General features: G+C 33.5%; 3 protein-coding genes across 6 annotated transcripts in view; 1 reads left to right on the forward strand and 2 right to left on the reverse strand.

The window, feature by feature from the left end:
- nompA (no mechanoreceptor potential A) overlaps positions 1 to 5,456 on the forward strand; it is a 13,794-nt gene extending 8,338 nt beyond the window's left edge. The window contains exons 11-19 of one of the 3 annotated variants that reach the window (XM_018456805.1): positions 461 to 642; positions 1,788 to 1,966; positions 2,515 to 2,663; positions 3,060 to 3,206; positions 3,421 to 3,510; positions 3,807 to 4,173; positions 4,258 to 4,427; positions 4,646 to 4,789; positions 5,074 to 5,456. In XM_018456805.1, coding sequence (XP_018312307.1) covers positions 461 to 642; positions 1,788 to 1,966; positions 2,515 to 2,663; positions 3,060 to 3,206; positions 3,421 to 3,510; positions 3,807 to 4,173; positions 4,258 to 4,427; positions 4,646 to 4,789; positions 5,074 to 5,281 — 1,636 coding nt within the window. In that variant the 3' untranslated portion in view covers positions 5,282 to 5,456. The remainder of the gene's footprint in view (positions 1 to 460; positions 643 to 1,787; positions 1,967 to 2,514; positions 2,664 to 3,059; positions 3,207 to 3,420; positions 3,511 to 3,806; positions 4,174 to 4,257; positions 4,428 to 4,645; positions 4,790 to 5,073) is intronic. The other 2 variants (XM_018456807.1, XM_018456806.1) reach the window with 2 other exon arrangements.
- Positions 5,457 to 6,062: 606 nt separating this feature from the next.
- On the reverse strand, positions 6,063 to 8,108 carry LOC108728332 (uncharacterized). Of its 2 annotated transcripts, none has more exons than XM_018456830.1 (3): positions 7,800 to 8,108; positions 7,260 to 7,507; positions 6,063 to 6,876 (listed from the first exon to the last, which is right to left on the reverse strand). In XM_018456830.1, exons 1-3 carry the CDS (start codon positions 8,066 to 8,068, stop codon positions 6,449 to 6,451), a joined length of 945 nt encoding a protein of 314 aa, XP_018312332.1. In that variant the 5' UTR covers positions 8,069 to 8,108; the 3' UTR covers positions 6,063 to 6,448. The 2 variants fall into 2 exon arrangements, with proteins under 2 accessions (XP_018312332.1, XP_018312333.1); XM_018456831.1 differs by having other exon boundaries at positions 7,831 to 8,013.
- A 3,970-nt stretch (positions 8,109 to 12,078) lies between these two features.
- On the reverse strand, positions 12,079 to 23,712 carry cue (Low-density lipoprotein receptor repeat domain-containing protein cueball). The gene is made up of 7 exons (XM_018456904.1): positions 23,419 to 23,712; positions 18,307 to 18,519; positions 16,982 to 17,171; positions 15,150 to 15,761; positions 14,576 to 14,890; positions 14,018 to 14,294; positions 12,079 to 12,608 (listed from the first exon to the last, which is right to left on the reverse strand). The coding sequence occupies exons 1-7, from the start codon at positions 23,558 to 23,560 to the stop codon at positions 12,504 to 12,506; spliced, it is 1,854 nt and encodes a 617-aa protein (XP_018312406.1). The 5' UTR covers positions 23,561 to 23,712; the 3' UTR covers positions 12,079 to 12,503.
- Positions 23,713 to 25,288: the final 1,576 nt, after the last annotated feature.

The raw sequence follows: 25,288 nt of genomic DNA on the forward strand, positions 1-25,288 counted from the left end.
CACACACACACACACACACACACACACACACACACACACACACACACACACACACACACACACACACACACACACACACACAATTAGAAATTCTGTTTCATTTCACCAAAATACATTCAACCATATACACGTCTTATTAACGTAATCAAATTATTACAACAATTATAAAACTGATAAATAATTGGAGCGAATGGTGTGTGGAAGTTAATATAAAAAAAATTAAATTAGATTCCGCTGTTATATAATATATTAATAACAAATAGAAAAGATAATTCTGTAAAGAACGTATCTAATAGGATATTCTTCAAAAGATGTGACTACAACGAACGTAGAATTCCGACGGTTTGTTCAGGAGATGTTTGTCACCCAGGGAGTTTGAAATTGAATTAGGAATGATCCGATGACGTTTGTTTGCGCAATCGATTGGACAATGCTCGCAAATTCCCAACGTCATTTGCAGGTCCTTCAATTACCGACCATATGCTGCGCCTTACGGGGCCGAGAGGGACAACTGCGAGCTCAGCGACCGGGACTCCAGGGACATGGACATGGGCAATCCGGTTTATTACGACACGGGTTCGGATTACGACTTTTATGAGAGGAACAACGGTCGCCAGGGTGCGGACGGGGAATGTCTGGACGGTAAGCGGCCACTCCGTCCGTGAAGCGCTGATACGAAAGCTGAGAAACGCGTGAAAGACATTCGAGCGCATTAGGAACCAGGGAGAAACATACTTTTTTGCAATTCGAAATGAAATATTCGAATTATCACTTGCACGGAGTCGGATTGTCTTCTACGCGTAGTAATTAAAAATGCATAGAACATAACGATTTTTCCGCATTTTATTAAATAAGATAACTACTCGCCTAGAATTAAGCTACACTTTAATGATAAGAATTCACACACGTTATTGTATAGAACTTTGCACCACATTGTCATACGACTTTACTTTTACGAAATAAATATCTAATGCTGTTCTTTTATTTATACTTCTTCTTCCTCTTGCATGTCTCATGCTCGTAATCTACTTAATATCTACGCACCACCACAGTCTACATTCGGTCATCGATGATGTTTGTGATACATTTTTATGAACATCCTCGATTAACAATTTCCCATCCCTTTCCAATCTTAATACAATTTTTTTAAACTCTGTACCTATAATAACAAAAGATGTAATATAATTTTTTTGATTGTGTACTTAGACTCTTCAAACTCCAACTTTTGCCTCCAGCTTTTGACATCTTAAATATATTAATTGCTGACTAGTTAGTGTTCCGGTTTTATTTTTACTTATACCGTACAATATTTATACTGCTCGGACTTTGAGTATTTTTACTGTCTTTCATCTTTTCTTCACTTAGCCGTTCTTTCTATTCCGCTTATCATGCGACTTATCGTTTGCAATCGACACAGTAATTTCGAGAATAAAGAGCGATCACGGGCATGAGAATACGGGCTGCTTAAATTTTTGGTTTCGCTCAAAATTAAATTAAAACATTTAATTTGCCATTTTATTGCATTTTACATAAACGGTAGTTATTAATTATATTGCGCGCCTAACTCTCAGGAAATCTATTTTATATATTATATATTGTGCTAAAAGAAAAATGTGGTTGACAATTTTCAGCGTCGATCTGTCAGAACGAAACTTATTTGACAGTTACCACTTCGAATAATTTCTTTTACTATCACTTTCAATTTAATTAATTTCGTACTAACGCGCACCTCCTCGATCGTTTTTCGGAAACCATGAGCAACGAGTTACGCTCTGTTACGCTTTTAGTGAGTCAAGCCTGCAGCGAGGATGGAATGGAGTTTACTCTGAGGACGCCGGAGGGATTCATTGGGCGAATTTACACGTACGGATACTATGACCGATGCTTCTTCCGCGGAAACGGCAGGACCGTGAACAAACTCCGTATCAGCGGACCTCAGGGATACCCCGAGTGTGGCACACAGCGAGTAAGAGCAAAAATTTTTGCTTAACAACATGATCCACTACAACGTATAATAAATTAACTTAACTAAGACTCCTTATAAATCAAAAAACAATGAAAGAACAAGGGCAGTAGGAGTCAAGCGCGGGAGACGTTGCGCAAATAACACGACTATCGTAGCGTGAAAATTCTTTATTTTACTAAATTATTTTACTAAATTATTATATACTAAGTTATTTGCGCAACGTCTCCCGCGCTTGACTCCTACTGCCCTTGTTCTTTCATTGTTTTATGATCCACTACAAAGTAATTTTCGATTTAATTTAAACTGCAATCTTTTACTGTGCACGTTCAAGGAATGATCTCAAAACCTTTAAATCAACGCAAATGGAAAATTATTTCACAATAACTTTTAATCAGACATCAAATATAAGAATTATTTATAATAATTTAATTTTTTAAATTTCGTTTTAAAAAAGATACTTCTCTTTTTTTAATGATATCTGATATTAAAATAAAAATTTTAACGGTAATAATCGATGTAATACACGTTTCAATGGCGAATGTTTGCAGTACGGTGATACGATGACAAACATTGTGGTGGTGCAATTTTCGAACCTCGTGCAAACCGGACGGGACAAACGATTCAACCTGACATGCATGTTTCGGGGACCTGACGAAGCTGTCGTCACATCCGGCTACATCGGTGCCGGGTATGCCAGGTCATATCAATTGAAAGATCGTGCCTTGTACCGAGAGTACGATTTTTAACGCGTTGAATGCCATAAGTATCTCGGGACACTGAATTATGTAAATAAAGCCATATCGAGAGAAAAATCTTTGAACTTACCTAATAATATTCCTCGTTACAATTTTATCTAATTATATTTTTACAGGACTCTTAACAAATCGTACTAATTTTAGACAAACGAATCTATAAAATATTATTTAGAGTCGAAAGTAAAGTTCTATTTTTTATAATTAAAAATAAAAAAATAAATAAATATTTGAACGTCCCAATTCTTTCCCCCTCTGGATATGCTCATGTTTTCCACCACATTCATTAGACTTGTAATTCATTCAATTTCGCTAATGGATCTCGTGCGTCCACTATACAGATCGGGGTCTCCCATCCCTATCGAATATCTCCCAGCGGAAAATACCCTGAGCTCCAGAGTGCGCTTGCTGATTCTCTATCAGGGTAGACCTACGACGACCATCGCCGTTGGTGACCCTCTCACTTTCAGACTCGAAGCTCAAGATGGGTAATTTTAATTTATACGTCTTTTAACATGATATCCAATTAATGGAATTAAAAAATTATATGGAAATAATGGTTTGATATCGCTGTCCGATTCTATTCCGTTGACTTCCAAATTAATTATTGCTTATCAAATAGATCGCTAGAGCTTCGCATTTAAAATATCTCGTAATAATCGCGTATAAATTTTAATAAGTCCCAATCATTATTGTCCATAGGTACAATTACGTAACGGATATATTTGCTACTAACGTTATTGCAAGAGATCCTTACTCTGGTAAAAGTGTTCAACTGATAGACAGATATGGGTAAGAAACATTGAAACTCCTAATAATGAGAGGCGGCAAAGAAGAGAGAGAAAAAAAACAAAAAGAGAAGCATTATAATAGCATTATCTATATTGAAGATAATGCAACATCGGTTGCGCTCCAATAATCACCGCCAGTACTGAATATCGGAATGCAGCCATCATTGCACCATTTTTTTTCTCTATCTTGGCCTTTATTGAGATGTTTAAGTTACATAATAATTGGATAAATTAAATTACCTCCGCAATCTATCTACATAACGTATCCGCGTAATTGAAACTGTCCGGAAATTGCAGCTGTCCATTGGACAACTACGTGTTTCCGGGTTTGGATCGCCTCCGCGACGGCGACAGCCTCGAGGCCCGCTTCAACGCCTTCAAAATACCCGAATCAAATTTCCTGGTGTTCGAGGCGAACGTACGAACGTGCCGCGATGGCTGCCAGCCAGCATATTGCGGTGGTACCGGTAGAAGTGAACCGTCCTTCGGCAGACGGCGAAGGGACGTAAATAACGATACAGTGGCGGACGAGGAAGAGGCATCGCCGATAATAGTAACGAATGACTCTAACAATGCGTCAACAACGATTTTCAACGCGACCGATGCTGCGAGCGATGAGCTGGACAACGAAGAGGAGGAAGAACACGTCAGAGAAATGATAGAGGTATCAAGATAGATCGCTTTCGTTTCGAAGGAATAGAAAGGTGTCATTTTCATTCCACCAATAATATTATTTGTATTTTGATAGGTTCTCGATTCAAGAATGGACATTGAAGAAGATAGTATCGTCGAGAAGCAAACTAAGATCTTGGAAAATATTTGTATAACGCAAAACGAATACTACGGCTTGGTTACCGCAGTGGGCATCCTCGTGGTGCTCTTGGCCTCCGTTGTTCTCTTGTCTATGCTCGTTTACAGGTAGAACTTATATTTTACCTATGAAATTTAATAACTTATTCGCATTTTATTATTTAAGAACACATCCCAATGAATAAATCGACCCTTAAGAATAAATTCATAAAAATAAGTTAAGTTTTACCTATGAATACTTATAAGCTTATAGCATGATTAATAACGTATGTTGGATCTCATTTTTTTTGTCTATTAAGCGAATTTAAAGTGATTCATTATTTCAGAAAATACGTTTATTCCGTGATTATGAAAAATCGTAGACTCGACAAAGCCTGCAGTCGCAGCAACCATTCCGATGAGCCTTACAGCAGTCGAGTCAACAACTTTTCTTTTATGAGGACAGGTCTTCAGAAACCGTTCCAGCCGTCGTAAGTGCCTATGCGTATTTTAAATTCTGTCTTTCTAGTTGAAAATAAATGAATCAGAAGATTCAAATCATATCAGAAGTTTGGTTTATTCAACTAAAATTATAGTAAATTCAATCAGAACATTTTAATTTGTTCATTTTTAGCTTGAATTCCAGTTAATGCAATCAAACTTTTTTTCAAGCGTTGATATTTAATTATTTTATCGTTAATTATTTATAATATATAGTATAATATAAAATTTAAATTTGTAGTAAAATTCATAACAGCTAGTACTGTTTAATTAGATCGATCTCGAGATCAATGAGCAATGCTATCAGCCAACGTCTTGCCTCGTCGTCCACCGCTCTGGAGGGTGCTGTAGGATTATCCATCGGTCGACGTAGCGGTTTCGATCCAAGCGAACCGATCTACACCGATCCTTCACTTTTTGAGGTCACCCATTGCTCGAACACCGCGAAATCGGCTCTCAGTGACAACTTTCATCTTATGTAGAAGAAATACGTGAGAAGATCGATCCCGAAATTACATAACGCGAACGATCCCCGCTTTATTTATTTACTTTAATGAAAGTATACGAAACCGACTAACGACAACTAATCCGTGACAAATCAGCATTTACGATATATTCTGTCACTAGTCAATCCACTGCCAATTCCCCATAAAGATTCTGCCAACTAAAGACTCTGTCAAGCATTTATCAATAATTCTCCGAATGGATTCCGAATAATCCAGACGATTTTTATATATTATTTTATATATTAGTTGAAACGTCTGTATCACATTTTTTAATATACACATTGGATTACACACGAACAACTGGTGTCGGCTCATATTTGGCAATTTCTTTTACGTCTACATACAACGTATTTAATCGTTAAATTATTATTAATAATCGAAAAGATAAAAGTATTACTTTATAAAAATATTTCCTAAAGATATTCCAGAAATAGCATCTGGTATCTCTTTCAAACGACATTCCAAAATGACTGCAAAATAGCTCTTATAATAATATAGAAAAATTTAAGTTTCAAATAATCAAGAGTATCTTAAGATGCAAAGAAAACTCGTTTTTTTCTTTTATATATCTTTCTATCTTTTTTTATATCTTTTATATATATATTTCTATCTTTTATATATATTTCTATCTTTTATATATATTTTATTTTTTATATATATTTCTTCTGAATTTGGAATAAAAATATAGACGAGTTCTCTGTGCCGTTATATTTTAACTAAAAATGACTGATCCAAACATACAAATAATACGAATAATGTGAACATCAAAACTTTCTTCTTTCATTTTACTGATATAATTTTGTCGATTGTCTGTCGCGTCTGCGTTCGTCAAAAGTCACAATTTCGTAACGTTCATCACAAGCTGAATAATATCGCATAACGCAATAATTATTAGCAAGTAAAATCATCAGAAAACTTATATTTATTTTGATATCCTAATTGTGCATTTATGAGAAGTAAATTGGTATTACATACCATATAGAGACACACACAATTACGTTTATATTTTATATTATATAACCAATTTATTTTGCTTACGAGCACCGGCATCGATGTATCGGTGCAATGACAACAAAAATAAAGAAAAATAATAGATGTACAATATGCGTCCATGCCGTGTCCAACAAAATTATCCGCTTTCCTTCATTCGTCTTTAATCCTATCTAGTTTGTAAGTAAAAAGCAGCATTCTAAGCCTGGCTTCCTCCTTGCGGTAATGAGCCTCCTCTAATTTGAGCCTCGCTTCCTCCTTTAACATAGCAGCGATGTCGACCTTCATCTGCGCTTCCGAAAGTGCAAGCATGTGCAGTTCTTCTTCCCGTTGCGCGGATTTTCTCTTGCGATTATGCTCCTGTACAACGCGAGGTGAGATCAAATTGTATAAAGCACTCGGTCCCGGATTACTTTCTCGGTGCGTAATTTTTTCAAAACCGATGTCCATTGATTGACCAATCGTAGGAGAATCGGCGTTTCTTCTTATGAACTTCTCATAATAATCATTCATCGAATCGGGGGATGCAATAGTACCGCAATTATCTCTATCGGCAATCATTTGCTTGAATGTGCCACCAGCTGCGAAAAGTCAAATTTTATTACTTTCGTGAGAAAATAGAAAATATTATAATCTCTTGGTTTATAATATTAAATATTAAATTATTATATTATTATTGTATTATAAAAATATTTCTATTACTTTCTAATAAAGCTATAAAAAATCCAATTAAAAATAAATAATAAATAAATATTAAAAAAATACGATATACAAATAAAAAACTACTTTATTCATAAAAATATCAATTATCACGTTTTTTCTTCATTGATATTTAATTATCATTTATTATTTTAAATTTTCTTATTCGTATAATTAACATTACTAAAATTCATTTTCTCAAAAGCTGTACATTTTGAAAGATTACTATATTAAATGTGGAAGAAGCCGGAAAAAGTATATTTACAATTGGAATTTTCGCGACTGTCTACATTCTTTTTTAAGCAGTTTGGATTTTGAGGTCCAGCAGTACAAACACTTTGCAATGTGAATGGCTCTGAATCCTTCGGCTCGAATACTACATTTGGTGGTAAACCAACAGTTCCGGTAGACATTGGTACTTCTGGGACATTCTGACCACAAGTTATACCTTCCCAACATTGATTTCTTGCCCTTTCGTCTTTTGTCGATTGACAAACCACTTTCATATTTTCACTAAAAGATCAAAAGATTTTAATATTTATTCTCTTGGACTTTTTTCCTTTATATCAATTTTTTTACACTGTTAAGTCAACCACTTGCTAACAAACTTCTGAGCAACCTTGAAGCAGATTTTTCTCAAAACTTTTATTCAAATTTTAAATTTTACTGCCTTCTTTATTCTAATTCTTACAAGCAAAAGTCAAGATACGAGTTTCATCAAACTACATCTCATTAGCTATTAAGTTCTGTTTAGTGCCAAGCGTAATTAATCTCGAGAACAATTGCTTCATAATGCCGAAATTACCGAAATTTCTTCTCCTCGCGATTACGCTTGCAGGCCTTCATATTCTCCCAGCAACGTCTGAGCTGTATGGTTGAACGTGCGCTCCGGGACCCTACTATTAAATTGTACTCCTCGGTGATTCGCGACCACGCCGACTTTCGTTTGCATATGGAGATCGGATCAGACTTCCTATTCTGGACGACCTCGTGCTTGTTTATCAACGATATCAAGATTTTCCGTTCCTCGAAGCTGTATGTCTTGCGAGTGCCCTTCAAAGATGCGGATGCCATTTTACTACGGGTACGAGCGTTCGATTGTTTCTTTTGCTCTCGGAGCGTTTCCCTTATGTTAATATTAAGCCTAATTCAGATTGGCCTTTGTTAGTACCTATCATACTTTTTGTCAATCTTGTCGAATTCTTGGTTTTGCACCGATTTAAGCTCCAAAAAATTTTACACACTCGTCTCAGTATAAATATCATTGTGTCATTGATGAAAATGGACAGATATGCCGGGATACAAAAGAAAATTCTTATTCAGTCAACTTACTCAAAAAGGCAATGCTGTATACAACATAGTGCCTGATATATGTATGTCAAATTCTTCGACCTTCTATAAGCAATTTTGAAAAGGTAAATGCCTTTTCAAATGCATTTAGTATTACGCGTGATACAAAACAATCATCACGAAAATCTCTTATAATCGGATGAAATTCATGACATAATCAATCTGAAGATATAATACGTAACCTACAAAAATATAGGATGCCAATTAATCTGACAATATTTTTCTTAATTGCTCATTTCCTCTAATGTTTTGTATGTATCTAATATAATTGTTTTTTTTACACGAAGACGTATATTTAAATTACAATTCAAATCTTTTTATCATAATTTTTCCAATAAAATAAGGTATATTGGGTATACATAATAATGACACACTTGCAATAATAAGAGATAATCCATTTTATTTCATTTTAATCTGTATACAATAGCAACCAGCATTATAACCATTGTAAACGGAGATGCAAAATATGCAATATGTTGCTTTTAAAGTTATTATTTAATAATTTAAAGAATCTAATAATTTAGTTATGATTTAAGTACAATTTAAAACATTAAGTTTTTAAGTACATAATTTAAAATAAACGCAATAAATTCTCAAATTTCTATGCAGAAAATATGTAACATTCAACAGAATAGAACAAATATTAAATATTCAGAATAATAGATTAATATTTTTGCATACATAATTAATCTAATAAATTTGGCAAGGGACCATCTCGGTTTATACAATAAATTAGTGAAGATTCTTGATATTAGTAAAAGTTGACACAAATAAGATGTAAATTAAGAAAAAAGGCAAGATAGTATAGAGTTCCAAGAAATTTAAAAGGCAAGACTAGGTTTCAAGAAATTTAATTTCTCGCCAGCTAATACTGTAACTTTCAAATACCATAACTCGGAAAGTTCTTATAAAGAAAAGGTTTGTAATCAGTGTTCTCAACGTCAGCTACAAAGATATGCTGTGAAAAATAGGGAGTTCCGTTTAAGATTTTTGTGTTGCCTTTGAAAGCACTTTCCAAGGTCACCTTCAAGGTCAAATTAATATTTTATTTCAAACATTTTTTTAGATAAATTCATATTTTTGAGATATTAGCCATTTCAGAACGTTTTACCATGCACTATAATACCAGATTTTTTTAAATCTACCCATCTTTTTTCGGTCTTATCTTTTTTCTTAATTTATATCTTATGCTGTCAACTTTTACCGATATCAAGGATTTTCACTAACTTGTACAAACTGAGATGATATCTTGTGAGAAGATGTTGCAACAAATTTCATCATTTCGAATACATAATACGAAATTATACAGAAACATATTGCATATTATACATCATTTTTTATGGCATTTATATTTTTCAGGAATATAAACCTTTCACCATAAATCCACTATCCCGTCTCTGGGGATGAGTGTGTGGGAGAGGGCTATCTTCCAATACAATATAGATAGATCGCGCAACTTTCATACATATAATATAATTTTCCATGTTTAAATTGTATGTGTGTGTGTGTGTGTGTGTGTGTGTGTATTTTATATACACACACACACACACACACACACACATATATATATATAATCGGCAAATGTCGCAAATCTTTAGTACAAAATTATATAGTAGATTTAAAAAACAAATAAGACAATTTTTTCTTTAAGTAACATCTACCGTATACAGGAACAGAAAGCATCGTCATGTACTGTGAATAATCTGTTGTCACAACGACAGGAACATTATTCCGTATCATAAAGAATAACATAAATCCTATAAATAAACAATTAAATGAACAACATAATAATCATTGGTTTGCTACTTTACAACGTAATTAAAATTGAATAAAATTTCCATACATATGCTTCCATGTAACATAGTTACAGTAAATGGTCTAATTATGTCTTAAGTTAATATTTTAAGCGATATAATTTCTGCAAACCAATAATATTGTACTCTGTTTCACGTTATTATTACTAACAAAAATAACTTTGGTGTACGTAACAGATTATACGCTTTAAGTAACTACTATATATTACGACTGATTTGCGCAAAAATGTGAGTCAAAAACAAAAATTAAAATTTGCGATCATCCTCTCTCCGTATAAGAATAGAATAACCAAATAAAATCAATTTGAACGTACAAGTGCGGTGCACTTGTACATTCGCCTCACACATGACCTCATACGTACGCTGTAATCATAATTACACGCGATATAACATAAAAATGGTAGACAAATATTTTTCATTCTCGCGATGGAATAAAATTGGAAGAAAGATTTAAAAGTTGGCTTCGCGTTGCATATATCGATACAGAACAAAAGTTTTTGCAGTTAAATAAACGGAGTATTGTTCTGCAATAAAGTAAACGCTACAAGTATCTTCAAATATTATAAAAAACGATCCTGACGATCCTCAATTAGATGAATTAAAAATCACGGATATCATTGATGTATAAATATCGGAAACTTCTGACAAAGTTTCATACATCTGCAGTGTATTTTTTTATCACTGGGAACATCCGATGTACAAATGAGGATGAGAATCGTTTCTATAGATTGTGACTCTTCGAATATTCTTCTAGTTTCATCTAATATACATCTCGTATAATACGTATATGTGTATTATATATGCATTTAGTTGTCAGACAATGCCACATGAATTTTCATATGACTACTATTTACGTCAGTGATAACGAAATTCACGTTAAAGGATCATAGATGCGTAAAGCATGATCCAACTCGAGCTCATCATTCGTATATTCATAAATGTTAGATGTATACGTATATGTACACGTATATACACGTGTATATTGTACTCACAGTATGATAATAAATGGTCAGCGGTTGAACATGATTACGGAAATGTATACAAACGAAGTGAATAGATTAACTGAGAATGAAGTTAGAGAGAAGCACTTCGAATCGAAATATGAGACTTTTACGCAATAATATTCCCCAGTCAACGCGATAAGTATCAAAGAATGACAAATGGAATTAATTGTCGAATAATGATCTGATGCAATAAAATTACTAATATAATTATGTACCGTAAAGCCATTGACAGATGACTCAGTCAAAAAATGTTATAAGAGAATCACTTATCTCTGCAACACCATATCGCGATCTAAATTTCATTCAGGAATGTACTCAGCGGTACTTTGAGCAATGATTAGAATTATCGCTTAAGGCAACTTTTGCGCACCCCTTGTGACTGCGATAGCTACTTTTGCACACATTTGAGTTCTCTTCTAAACGATATAAGAGAAACGAACAGAAATAAAATACGAAACTATAAAGAAGTATTACAAAATTTTTTATATCAGAATTATGCTGCTCAGCAGATAAATTAGAGTAAAAAAAAATTTTTTTAAACTGTATTTCCCTTCGTTTGTTTTAAATATCGATATCATATCATCTTATCTTTTTTTGTTTGACAATATAATCTCACGAATTCGAAATTCTGTATATTTCTGTCAAAAATTGTATATTTTTTATTAAATAAAAAATTTTAATATTTCTCTCTATACTTTAAATATAATTTTTTATATTTATATATTTAAATTTAAAATTCTTTTTCTCTTTGATATTGTTTTAGAAACGAATTCAGTTATTATATAATGTTTGAGGGAAATATAACAATATACAATAATATAATAAAAAATAATAAAATAATATAATAAAATTAATAATTCAATGAAATAATAAAAAAAATCGTTTATATTTTCGAATTTTGTAATAACATCTCGCGTCTTTATTTAAAACTTTAGTATTGCTTGTGCACGAGGGATTGCGATCGGCAGGTTTAGAAAAATGTAAAGTCCAGCTTTGTAATTGCTAAAACAAATGTCTAACATCGTTAAATGATAAATTTAATGACTACTAAAGTGAAAAAATGGTTCTAAAACACAGCCCTAACGTGTATGACATATTGAGAAATAGGACTTTCCAAAAAGACCTTTGGTTTTTTTTTCCAAGTTGGAGTGAAATCGTCGTCGATATAGCGCGCTAGTGCGCATTCCACATCAACACAAATTTTCAAACTTAACAACAATACTAAAGTTCGCCGCCGTATTATATATAAACGCGAAACAGTCCCGCGAATGCGATCTCCGGCGCGGTGCAGAGCTCGTGCAGTTTTCGTCATTTCATGCGACGAGACAAGAGCAGCATATGCTAGCACGAATTACCTTCCATATCATCCAACAAGAAGTTCTTCTCTTCCTTTTTCGCATTATTGCTCTTTGATACACCATTTCGTAATTTCGGTTCGAAACACGGCTGTAAAAAGAAACGAAATTATCCTGTTGACGAATTTATTTAAATTTATATAAATTTAGAAATAGCTTAGCAACACGGAGATTTATTTCTCAAATGCATCGAATCATATATTTGTAAATAATTATAAAATGGTTCTTAAAGATGTCTTTGTAGAAAGTCTTACTCTTAATATAACCGGTGTTTATTTCAAGTAACAAATATACATCGTATTTTTAGAGCTGCAAAAAAAACAAAACTATAACCGTTAACATTATCGTACAATTAACACCGTACGGAGAGTTATAATTTCAATTTAGTCAATTGCTTAATCGGAATTTAACGGCAAAACAGATTCAGTCTTAATTCGATCTTTGACATTGCGCACGCAATTGAAATCTACGCGCGACACATTAGTCGCACTCGTAAAGGAGATAGCATAATTTGACTTTGTCTTCTCTTAAATGTATTATAAGATGATAAATCAATTAATGCCGACATTTTTTCATCGTCGAAGTTAATTATTGTTACAAAATAAAATAATAATAAGATTATAAAAATATTTTAGTGATTTCTTAGTTATGTGTAGAATATTAATAATGACATATTTTTATTCATATTATCTTAATATGAATTTTAACTAGCGCGAAAGAAAAACATAAAAGCAATGAAGTAAAAAATTGTTGATAAAAAATGGCTATAAAAAATTGCTTACAAAGACAAGTGCATTATAAGTAAATAATTAGAAAATCTACCGTATATTATACAAATTAATCGATAAGATAACCTTTTGCATTGCATAACCATGCATATTTATATAAAAAGTTAAATAAAATTATTTAAATAATAAATAATTTAAAAAATTAGTCATGATATAATACTAGCCCAATACTGTTCTGAAAGCCATTATTTTAAAATGTTGCCAGTAAGGGAATTATTAAATAGCATATAATGATAATTTCCAATTTCCTTTTTTTTAAAGCAGAGATATGCAGAAATAAATATGTAAAAATAAGTACGTATTTTTTGGCAGAGTTAATTCAAAAATTCGTGCTCATAATTCATAATATATAAACTAATTTGATACTTTTCTCAAGAACTAATAGTACAAAAAGCTAAATAAAAGTAGTAACTCTGAGAAAAATAGATATTTTAATTAGATTCGAAGTTGAAACATCGTGGAATTTGAATAGTATAGTCACATGCCTTGTCAATCGAGCCAAATATAGTATCTTCCCTAATGACTTATCGTAATTACAGGAGTGCGATAACCGCGATTGCAAGGAGTCACGATTTTGCATTCGTAGCAAAGTGCAAGACTCGAGGAGGATGGGCATCGCGAGATTCGGTCTTAAGTTTCTTTAGTATCAGCAATGCTGACACGACGCATGTTATCAATTACATGGTTGTTATTTAGAAGACATATCACTCACAGTCTCGCAGATATTCATGTTGCAGCAATTCTCTATGGTAATTTCGCACTGATTGTCCGGTATCTGCGGTCGGGATGTGAGCGGCGTAACGCCTTTACTGACCACGTAGTGCCTCTTGATTCGTGGTCGCCTCCGTAATTTATTTATATAATAACTAAGTACGGCGATCATTAGAAGAAATAGAATAGTGAAGGCTATGAATATTGGTAACAGAATGCCGTTCTGGAAACTGTTGGTAAGTGTAATTCTTTCGGCCGTTTGATTAGAATCTGTACACCTGTTAATATATAATGAGATATTGATATATTGCATTTATACGTACATTTATACATACTGATTACTTTTAAAATCATGTATTTTTGTCTGTATCTTGTTAAACGATCTTATTACAAATATAACGATCTTATTAAAAATATTAATATTTTTTAGCGTAATTATAATCTTTAAAAGCTTTCAATTATTTTTCTATTATTTATTAGTTATTAGTTATTAAATAATGTTGGAAACATAAAATTATCAAACATAAAATAGGACATCTTATTTTTAAGAAGCATGTACCTGCACGATATTATGCTGATGCTGGGTAATCCGACGCGATCGCTCGCGCAATAAATCGAGCAGATCTCCTCGATGTCGTTCGGTTCTTCGCATCGGGTCCCTTTGGAATATTTACAGCTACAAAATGGTCTTCCATCTTGGACGGAACACTCGCCGTCGTAAAGGCAGTAACCATTGCAAACATTTGTTTCGCAGCGGTCACCGCTAAACGTGTCCGTGCATTTGCATTCAGGAAGTCTGCGATGGTTTACAATACATTTACCATGGAGGCAGTAATTGTGACAGAGAGATATTTCGCAAAAGGATCCAGTAAATCTGCAAGGAGAAAGATAGGCGAATTTTTAAATTGCTTAACAATGTGAAAACATATGTGTACATATAATTTAATGGATCATCACTTGTTTGTGAAATTTTTTACTACACATATAAATGTTAAAAAGTACGATATTTAAAAATTAATCAGGCTCAATTTTATTCAAAAGATTATAATCTTTATTTCTATTATAAATATATTAATATGAGAATTTATGTCACTAACATTTATTTAACTATCTGCTTATACGCCTGTACTCACCCATCTTTGCATCGGCATGTATTAGTAGTTTTGTTCAGATGGCCATTTAGGCAGTATTTGGAGCTCTCGGTGGTCAAGTCCGATTCCTCCGTGCTGGTAGTTAGATTATTAAACGTCTCGGGCGGCAGTCGTAAAACGGGCACTAACAGGTTCGATTTCTTCTCTTTCATCGATAGGATCTTTGCGCAATCGATCTGACCGATGTTGTCGCGCGTCACTATTCCGGCCGGATCAGCGTCTCTTTTGGAAAAGTATGATTTGAACTTGGACGGGGAATCTCCAGCCTTGGTGTTTTTCGGTATGGTCCAAATCGCTCTGTACACCCAATCGGACCAGTATATCAACTCGTTATCCACAGCCAGATAAACCGGCTGCTGATTCTGTTTATGAACCAATAATTCTCGCTGGCTGCCGTCTAAGTTGCTGCGCTCGATCTTGAAGTGGATCCCCTCGACATCATCGATCCAGTACAGCTTCTGTTCCGCATGATCAATCGCCACCGCCAAGGGTTCATACAGATTCTCTTTGATGACAATCATCCGATTGCTTCCGTCAAAATTAGAACACTCGATACTGGGATTCGAGGTGTTGCTGTTTGGCCAGTATATACGGCTGAAGAAAAAATTTGCCATTATTTTCAATGTTCTATCATTTTTCTTCTTTATTTCGATATTGGAAGTAAATCATCTAATAAATTTATTTCATATTAATCCGGGCAATTGGGTTTTGACAGCACAGTCGATATATGGATTGTGAATTTTGATAGATAAATTTAAATGTGTAAAAAGTAAGTAAAACACAATTCAACTTTTATGATAGTAAAAATTAGTTGATAAAGCTTTTACAAATATGCAAAAATTTTTTCAAATTTTTATACAATCTCAAACAATATACAAATCTGTGCTGAAGCTCAAAGACAGGTTGCTGACGGAAGGTGCAAAATATTTCACCTATAACTATATTTATAAATAAATTTATCTTTCAACATAAATTCTTAAAGATATAAAATAAAGTTCTTATAATGTCTAAACTAGAATAAAATAAGATAAAATCATCTTTTGTAATCTTTTTATGTATGATGATAGAATATAATAAAATATTTTATTATATAAAAGATTTCTTTGACGAAGCAAAATGAACAGACAATCGGAAAGTTCCAACGAGAACAATGTCTTTTCCAGAATTATATTTTCAGCTGCGCTTTTATTTTCTTATTATAAAACATTCGCTGACAATGCAAGATCGATGAATGTATTGAGAATTGTTGCGATAGCTATATCCATATGAGATCCGGTCTCGTACTTTACTTTTTTCATTTTTTAATATTATGCATAACTATTAATACTTCTATTTTGTGCTGTATAGCTTTATTTGTGTCCAATCATCGATATTAGAGATTTTCTAATCAGAATAATGTCATCAATTTTGATGCGGTCATTTTTCAACTAAAAGATATAATACACACTACATCACGGTCATACATTTTTGCTGAAAAATGACATCGCCAACCTTAATATTGACGTTATTTCGTGAGTCTGATTAAAGGATATCTGATCGATATTACTAAAATAATTTCCAAATTATATATAATATATTTCAGATATAATAAAATGAATAAAATTTTCTTTACTAAATTTAATTTCTTAGTAAACTTTATTGAAAATTGACATAGCTTTAATGATCCTTTAATGTATTTTCAGAATTTTTATTTATATACTGCTATTGTGATTTACGACTTCTATTGATGACTGTTTGGCATTTCTCGATTCTACGAACGGGTCAGGAGATAAGAGGAATAATCCCTGTGACATAGGACATTGTAAATGGCGCACCTGTTACACACGTCGAGGGCGATACCACGTGGGCTGCTCCCGGTGAGATTGTGCAAAACGACAGGAACGCCCGGTTCACCGTTCTTTGATACGTGCATCTTCGCAATAATCTCCTTCAAGGCGTCAGCCCAGAACAGAGTGCGCGACGGAGTGTCGAAAACGATGCCGACGACGTGCATTCCGTTTTCTTCTACGCACACGCAATTAAATGATGTAACAGCGACGTAAAGACATCTCATAGGTCGTATTTACATTTCAACACGCATTTGTTTCGAATTCTTTCCGCGCCAGAGATTTCCAAAGTGGAAGATACACACAAGTATTATTCAAAATGTTAATTTATGTGGTATCTTTGTTATAATATTTAACAAAAGAGATGTTTTTATATAAAAGAAATAGAAAATAAAGGATGTCCATCATCGATGACACTGGTCGCGAAAAAATCTGTGCAAAGAATTTTTTCGATTTATTATTATGTCTGACAATGAGTAAATGACTTTTCAATAAAACCGGTTTAGTTGGATTGCGCAAATTATTACCTAGAAAACATGAAAAATTCCGCGGAATTTCTTACGCATTTTAAAAATTCGCCTTATCAAGCGGAAGCGATTTCATTGACATTTATGTGAACGTAGACCATAAAAATTGCGTTCGCGTGAATTTTGATACTTTCTGCATTTTCTTGTTTTCGTATTATAATGAACTTATCGGTAAAGATAGAACTAATTAATTAATAAATTTTGAGGAAATTTCTCAAATATAGCATATTCCACAAATATTATAATCAATCTTATATAAATAAATAGAGCATTAAGAAGATCCTAAAGCTGTCTGTATTACCGATTAAATCGTAATTTTTGTATAACAAATATTTTTTTTTCTCTTTCACAGATTCGAAAATCCTTTTCCAGGATTAAAGTATACACATTAATACGTGTTTGTGAGGTGGAATTTATGCCGAGAACGACAAAAAATTTCGAAATTGAAATCTTAAGAAAAATTTTTGATCATTCTCGGCATAAATTCCACCTCACAAACACGTATTAATGTATACTTTAATCCTAGTAAAGGATTTTCGAATCTGTGAAAGAGAAAAAAGTATTTGTTATACAAAAATTACGATTTAATCGGTAATATAGACGGCTTTAGGATCCCCTTAAGAAAACTATTCAATTATATACATCTTTTTATTTTAATCTCGTCATCTCAAAGAGTAAGCTAAAAGAGAAAATTGTGAATCTTTTTGATGTTTTTAAAATATCCATTATTATCGAATTTGACCTCGTTATGGTAAATGAAGGGGTTAATTAGCGCTCCGTACTTACTCTTCAACAGGGGCGTGGACGTGAAATTCCTCTTCGTGAGGTCGTTGCTGAATATAGACACGTTGTTCTTTACGTCAGACAAATACATCGTTCGAGTGGTATCATCGTATGTTACTCCGGTCAGGGCAATGGCTTCTCTGATGCTAGCATGGCCCATACGTGTACTGTTACGTGCGTAAAAGTCGATTTCGTTACCGATCACCACGGCCAAGTCTGCAGAAAGAAGAACCCATTAGAATATGATCTCAAGTAAGATGAACTAGCGGAATAAAACCAGTAAGGCTTTCGAGAATAAGCTTTATGGCGCAAAATAAAATTTTAATTTCAAATAATTCTCTATTAATTAGATAGTATCGATAAATTAAAAAAAAAACAACTAAAGAAAATTATTTTCATGCTTTTACAGTGCATGCAAGTGAAATGCAAAAAAAAATGTCATCGCAATTTAATCTACAAGTAATCGCATTGAACATTTATCATCGATTAGTCAGAGAGTAATTGATATCATTATTCGTTATTATGATTGCGTAATCACTACGTCAGATGGATTTTGTGGAACACTCGAGATTATCAACGATAAAACTGTATCGAGAAAGAAATATCTCTAATTTCAACGATAGTATTTTCGCGCCAATTTGCGAGGAACTACGATTGCACGTCGCGCATCAGTTAAGAATCTGTTGCATTTTCCTCATGAAACATTTACGCTTCGATTTACTTATATCAGAAATCTTTTCTTTTTAAAGTAAATTTAATTTTTGTTAAATTATGCAAAACTACTTTGGTTTGTATGTCTAACATGTATTTTCAAATTTGGTAATAAAATAAAATATTTACAAAGTAAAAGTTCGGTGCTACGCGTATAGTACGCACAATTACAACCGCTGGATACAATGGAATTATTGAGTAAGTAAACGACAAGAATGCCGGAGTGATGGAAGTAAAGTAACAGAGAGAGAAGTGAGTAAACGACTTCTTAAGTACTGCATTTAACTTCATAACGCATGCAATTCGATAAGATATCGTAGTTATTACTTCTTTTTGCCTGGACAAAGTATTTGTCGCCTTACAAAGTTAATACATTGTTTATCAATATGCGAGCAAACATAGGAAAAATACTTGGAGATTACGACAGATGCACACGTCGACCATCATGTGAAAATTTCGACAGAAAATAATCCATCAACTTGCACAAGAATTATCGCGCATCAATGTAAATCAATATGACCGAGTGACTTAAGTTCATCCGAGTTTTAGATAAATTATCTTGTTTCTTTCTATCGTTTTCCTCGACGGAAAATTGGACAGAAAGTAATACGATCACGCTGTAATCAGTTATCGTGAGAGAACGAACGTTCTAGCGATAGCTGTTCTAGCGATCTTTTTAATCTAGTATTGAATTTAGGCTCCCATATTCTATAACTCTTAATAACAGTATCGCAACGACAATATAATGACATCGATATTGTCGAATTACAGTATAGAAGTCTTATGTCCGTTTCTACTAATATAGTTTAATTTTAATCTTGGTTCAACTATCACTTCACCTTTTTCTAATTTTAAAAATTAGAAAAAGATGAAGAGTAAGTTGAACCGAGATTAAAGTTAATCTACATTGGTAGAAACAGAGGCATAAAAATACTTAAAATAAATAGATGGAGTTTTAGTAGATGAAGATTTATGATCATTTGAATAGTCAATGAAGTGACATGTTCAACATTGCAAACGGTGCAATTCATTAAATGCGCCCTACTCTCTTCTCGATGCTTCTTATAATTAAAATAAAAAGAATATTTCAAAGAGAGAAATAAGATCAGCATGGAAAGCATAAATTAGCAGCAATAAAAGAGTTTTATTTTTCTTATTACCATTTCTGTTTCTGGTTTCTCAATCTCTTGAGACTTCGTATAATGTTATATAATGTTATATTCATTATCGTTTATATATGCGAAATTAATACTGATTAAAAGCTACTGCGAGCTACAGATCTGTTTTTTTTCTTCTTCACGTTAATTCGTTATGCATTATGCATCACGAAATATCGTAAATATTCGATCGCGCTCGATCTTTAACGTTTAGTTTTACTTCAACAGCGTTATTTGTCCCGTGAGATACGTTCATTGATCGTATTTGGCATAAAAATACTATTCCATTATCCGAATTATTTGTTTGATCAAATGAAAATTGTTGATAAAAGCTGTATATTTGGCACAAAAATTAAGAATACTGCGTTTTAAATAATATCGATAAGCAAGAATGAAATTCCTCTGCATAAGGGAATAATGATATTGTAAGTATTTTTCGAACTGTCGTTTGTTGATGGTTTTTAGAAGATTTCGTGAAAAATCCGCACTTCCTGCAATTCGCGAACGAATCACACCTCCGAATAAAAAAAAACAAATTTGTGCAAATTAGTTTCGCGTTTTGCAACGTCGTTTCATTTACACATTGCAAGTTCATTTTTTTTTACCAGACTTTGTGCATACGCGTAATTTTTTTATATAGATAGAGCATGTGTGTAATTTAACACACGTATTAAAATCTCGATCGTGTCGAGTGACGTAAAAAGATATTGTTTTATTCGGCGGCAAGCAAAATGGTTTTTATTTGCACATTTTTTGTTTGATGAAAAAAAAGTATTCGCCGAGATATAATATTACATCATTACTCAACGCGATCCAAAAAGTGCGTAGCAACTGAAAGAATCGTGCGATTTTTTTCAAGAAGATTTTTAATTGATCATTTTCGAGACCGTGAGATGTGTACTTGATATTTATAACTTTCCGCTCAGTAAGTTAAAAAATATATACTATTAAGACTTAAAAAACGACTTTCACACAATCTGAAACGCTAATAATCCCCACTAAATTAAATTAGAAAAACTGTAAAGAACTTATTGCGAAAAATATTACTTCAGCTGGGGTCCGAATCTGGAACCTCTCGACTTTCCGGGGGTGAGTGTCTTAGCCAACTCGACCGCTGAGATTTCGAAAATATTTCTCGCAATAACTGATATGTAGACAGAACGCGTATATGACCACGTGTGTATAAACAGTATTGAGACTTAAGAAACTTTTATTGTTTAAGATTGAGAGTCCTTATTTATATATTTATGTAATTGTTTATTAAGACTTAAGAAACCGTACATATGAATGTTTCGAATAATACAATATATGTTTTTTATTAAAAAAGTTAAAAAATTGTTTAATTTTCTTTCGATTTTAGTACAAAGTCCACTGCACCACCCCCTAATTTTGCATCTACTTTAATCCTGTAAAAGGTTTTTTTATTCCGTTCAGTCAATTCGAAAATTTTTATACGACTGTAATATAATAATTTAGTCACTCCAACATCCTCTTAAGGCTGGGTTGTTCTACTTTTCAGTAAACTTCAGCTCACTGTCTTACTCTCTTATACTCTTACTCTTTTACTCTTTTGTTTATCCAATAGGTAAATTACCACATAATTTATCTAAAGATGGAACAACCAGCCCTAAATCAATCTGAAATAAATTGATTTAATAAAGAATATATAATATATATTGTATTATTCGAAACATCTAACTTTGATCGTGTTGGCGTATTCGATGTAAATTCTCTATCGTATTTGATGTAAAAAATATATATTAATAATCGCATGACAGATAAAGAGAGAAGAGGAGAGAGAAAGTGAAGGGGGGGGAGAGGGGAGGGAGAGATTGCTCAAGAAGAAATTTCTAATACTTATACGTATAAATAATTGCGTTTCTTGATAGAAACGGATCTTCCCTGATTATATAATATTATTATTATTTATATTATCGTGCTCCACACTTTGACCTTTGACTACTGACTTTCCCAAAGAATGTCAACGTCAACACTCAGGCAAACATATTATTGCGTATCGATTATGTTCCCGATTATCCGATGCGTATTAACAACTCGCCGAGATGAGAATGAACTCTTGAACTCGAATTTTTAGCGATCTCGATTGATTTCTATTGTCTATCACGCTCTCTCTTTTTTCCTCTTTCTGTTTCACTCTAGTGTTGGTTAGGAACCAGGAATCAACTCAAGACACAGCAGTTTTTTTTATTTCCTGTTACACCGTGAACAAAATAAGGTTGCACAAGGTCTTGTCCGCTAAGTAACATGATCCGTGAAAACGAGTCCGAGCCTGAACAATAAGAGTTCCGTTTTTTTCCGATTAAACTGATGCACACTCTTCGTTTTAAAGGGAAATAAATATCTTTTTGATATTTGACGGAAGCGAGACAAAAAGTTCTAGTTCAGTGTAGCAAAACTGAAGAATTATTTTACTGAAGTGTCTAAAAATTCAGCTAGATACGGATCTAACAATAATTTTGTTGGACCACCAAAATAATTATATAAAACGCTCAAATTAATTGTTAGAAATGTCGGAACTTTTTTGCAGCAGTAATCATCGTACTTGATATTTTTACGTAACTATTTCATAATCTAACAAAATTATTTTGAGATCTGAATCAAGCTGAACTTTTAAATACTTCAGCAAAACCGTTTTTCCCATGTAAAGAAAACCAAACCTAAAAGGAAAAGGAGTAACTGCCTCGGTATCTAAATTTCCATTAGGTATCCCTATTGACCCCCACGACCCTGTTTCTCGTTTTTCATTGACGTTCGCGTGTATGGGTGCGCGGTCGTCATCCCGGTAACGCGCTGACATTCATTACGTAAAACGGATGTAAGGACGAGTGTGGGCGGCTGATCGCGTGGCACCTAGTGATAGGGGACAGGTCAACGTGGACGCATATCACCGATCACTATCGCGTTTCATTCAACTTTTGCGCGTTCGTCGCTTTCGCGCGTAAAGAACATTGCCGAGTGCAAAAGTGGCGTACGTGACGGGCTGCTGCGGGTGAATGGAGTCGGCGCTCGTGCACCAATACGAGCGCGCGCGTACACACCTACGGGCGCACGGACATGGACCGGCCACTGGTGTGCGGCGCCCGCTGATACCCGACTCCCGTGATTCCGTTGAACCCCCGGTATTTGATCGGCTTGTTATCGGCCTATATCATCAAGGATGATCGCGACTGATCGTCCCCACATTACCTGTCATATGTCCCCGTTAATGTCTCTCTCATAAACTTACCCCAGGACCGGGCGTACGTTGTGACCACGAGGTTGCATAGCAGGCAAAGCGTGCTCAATAGGAAATATCGCGTCTTAGCGGAGATCATGACTGGCAGTCGTTCGGCATTCGCGTGGACAGACCGTGGTGTGATGAAGAGCATGAGCAGGCGACACGGACTCGCGTATCCCTCTCTTTCTGTCTTCGGCAAATATACGTGCCGAGAAATGTCAAGCACGTCCTCACACCTTAGCGGCTGTGCGCGAACTGAGACAGGCAATCAAGCCGCGTCGTCTGCGCGCTCCGCTCCGAGCGCGGCGATGTGGCCGATGTGTCGAGGCGCCGCGACGTGCCAAGGCGCCGTGGACGCCAACGGACGGCATTTGCTCTCAAAGAACAGAGTGTCATTTCGAATTCATTGCCTCGTCCGTTCCTGCTCTTATCAACTTGAGCAGCTGCAGTTTTAATAGTTTAATATTATAAATACACGATATTTATTTGAACTTTAATTATTATTATAATATAAAGTGTGTTACGCGCTCCGATAAAGTATTCTTATTAATATAGTTTTAAAAGATAGGAAAAACCAATTTTTCCAATTTTTCCGTGGATTTTTTCGATTTTTTTCCCCAAGGGTAGAAAAATTCATTTTGGAAAAATTCACGCGTGCTCGTAAAACCTACCACGTTCGCTTCTCGGTTCTTTCCGTAAAAAAAATAATTGCGTATAGGGTACACAGCGGGATAAGTTAACAGAAATTTTGAAATTGTATAAAAGATTGAGGTCGCATAATGTATTCAATAAAACATACAAAATATACACTATTGCACCATTAATGTAAGAATTCAAAATATAGAGTCCAAACATCATGTTTATATGATAATAGTAGGTCTAAGAAATAATTTGGATTTAAACTGAATTCGTAAAGTGTTTGAAAAAAAAAACTCAAAGAGACACTTTAGGAGAGAGTTCATTAGACCGGAGTGTGACAAATTAGAATTAAAAATCTGTCTACTTAAGCTTTGCCATGTACTAAAGGAAGGTTAGATTAGGTTTTACTATAAAAATAGAAGGATAACTAAAAAATTTTAATAAAAATAATACTACATAATTTCATAGATCGCATTAATTTTATAATGGAATTTAGAAGTTACTATTATTATGTCTTTTACATAGCAAAAACAGTAATTTTTCCAAAAAATCAATTTTTCGGAAAAAAATCGAAATTTTTCCGGTTTTTTCTAGCAATTTGAAAAAAGCGTTTTTTTTTAAACTATACTTATTAAGCTGGAAATATAATTGCTAAACGTAGGCAATAGATTGAAATCTATTATTTTTTTTTGCCGTTTCTGTTTTACTTGCGCTTTTCAATTGTGCATTAGGCTTTGGATCAATGCAAATATGACAAATATCGTAAGTGTGAATTTTTATTTAAGATCTTTTTGTTTTTGAAAAATAAAGTTTTCCAGAAAATAAAATAATAAATGTCAATATTTTGAATCATTAAACTTTTGTAATATTAATTTTGGTGCAATAACTGATTATATTACAGAAGAATAAAAAATATTTTTATTTTTTATATCTTTTTTCTGCAAGCAAATAAAAAATAACAATTTTTTTAGTCATTAATTGTTGTAGCAAAATAAAGATACTCTGAGCCTAACTTTTTAAAAAAAATTAAACGAAAATGTCTGCTTGTTTTTTTCCATTTCATTTTCTAAAATGTTTTATCATAAATTTTTCGATTTTTTAAACGAATTCATTATTTTTCTGTACGATCAGCTAATTTATTGTCAAAAGAATCGGCCGTGTTATAATATGCTCTTTAACTGCTCCGTGCTGTGAATCGAGTGAATTGTTCGCGGCGGATCGCAGGTCACTTTATTAATTT

The sequence above is a fragment of the Mycetomoellerius zeteki genome, unplaced genomic scaffold, assembly GCF_001594055.1.
Source record: "Mycetomoellerius zeteki isolate Tzet28-1 unplaced genomic scaffold, Tzet1.0 scaffold61, whole genome shotgun sequence".
Taxonomy (NCBI): domain Eukaryota; kingdom Metazoa; phylum Arthropoda; class Insecta; order Hymenoptera; family Formicidae; genus Mycetomoellerius; species Mycetomoellerius zeteki.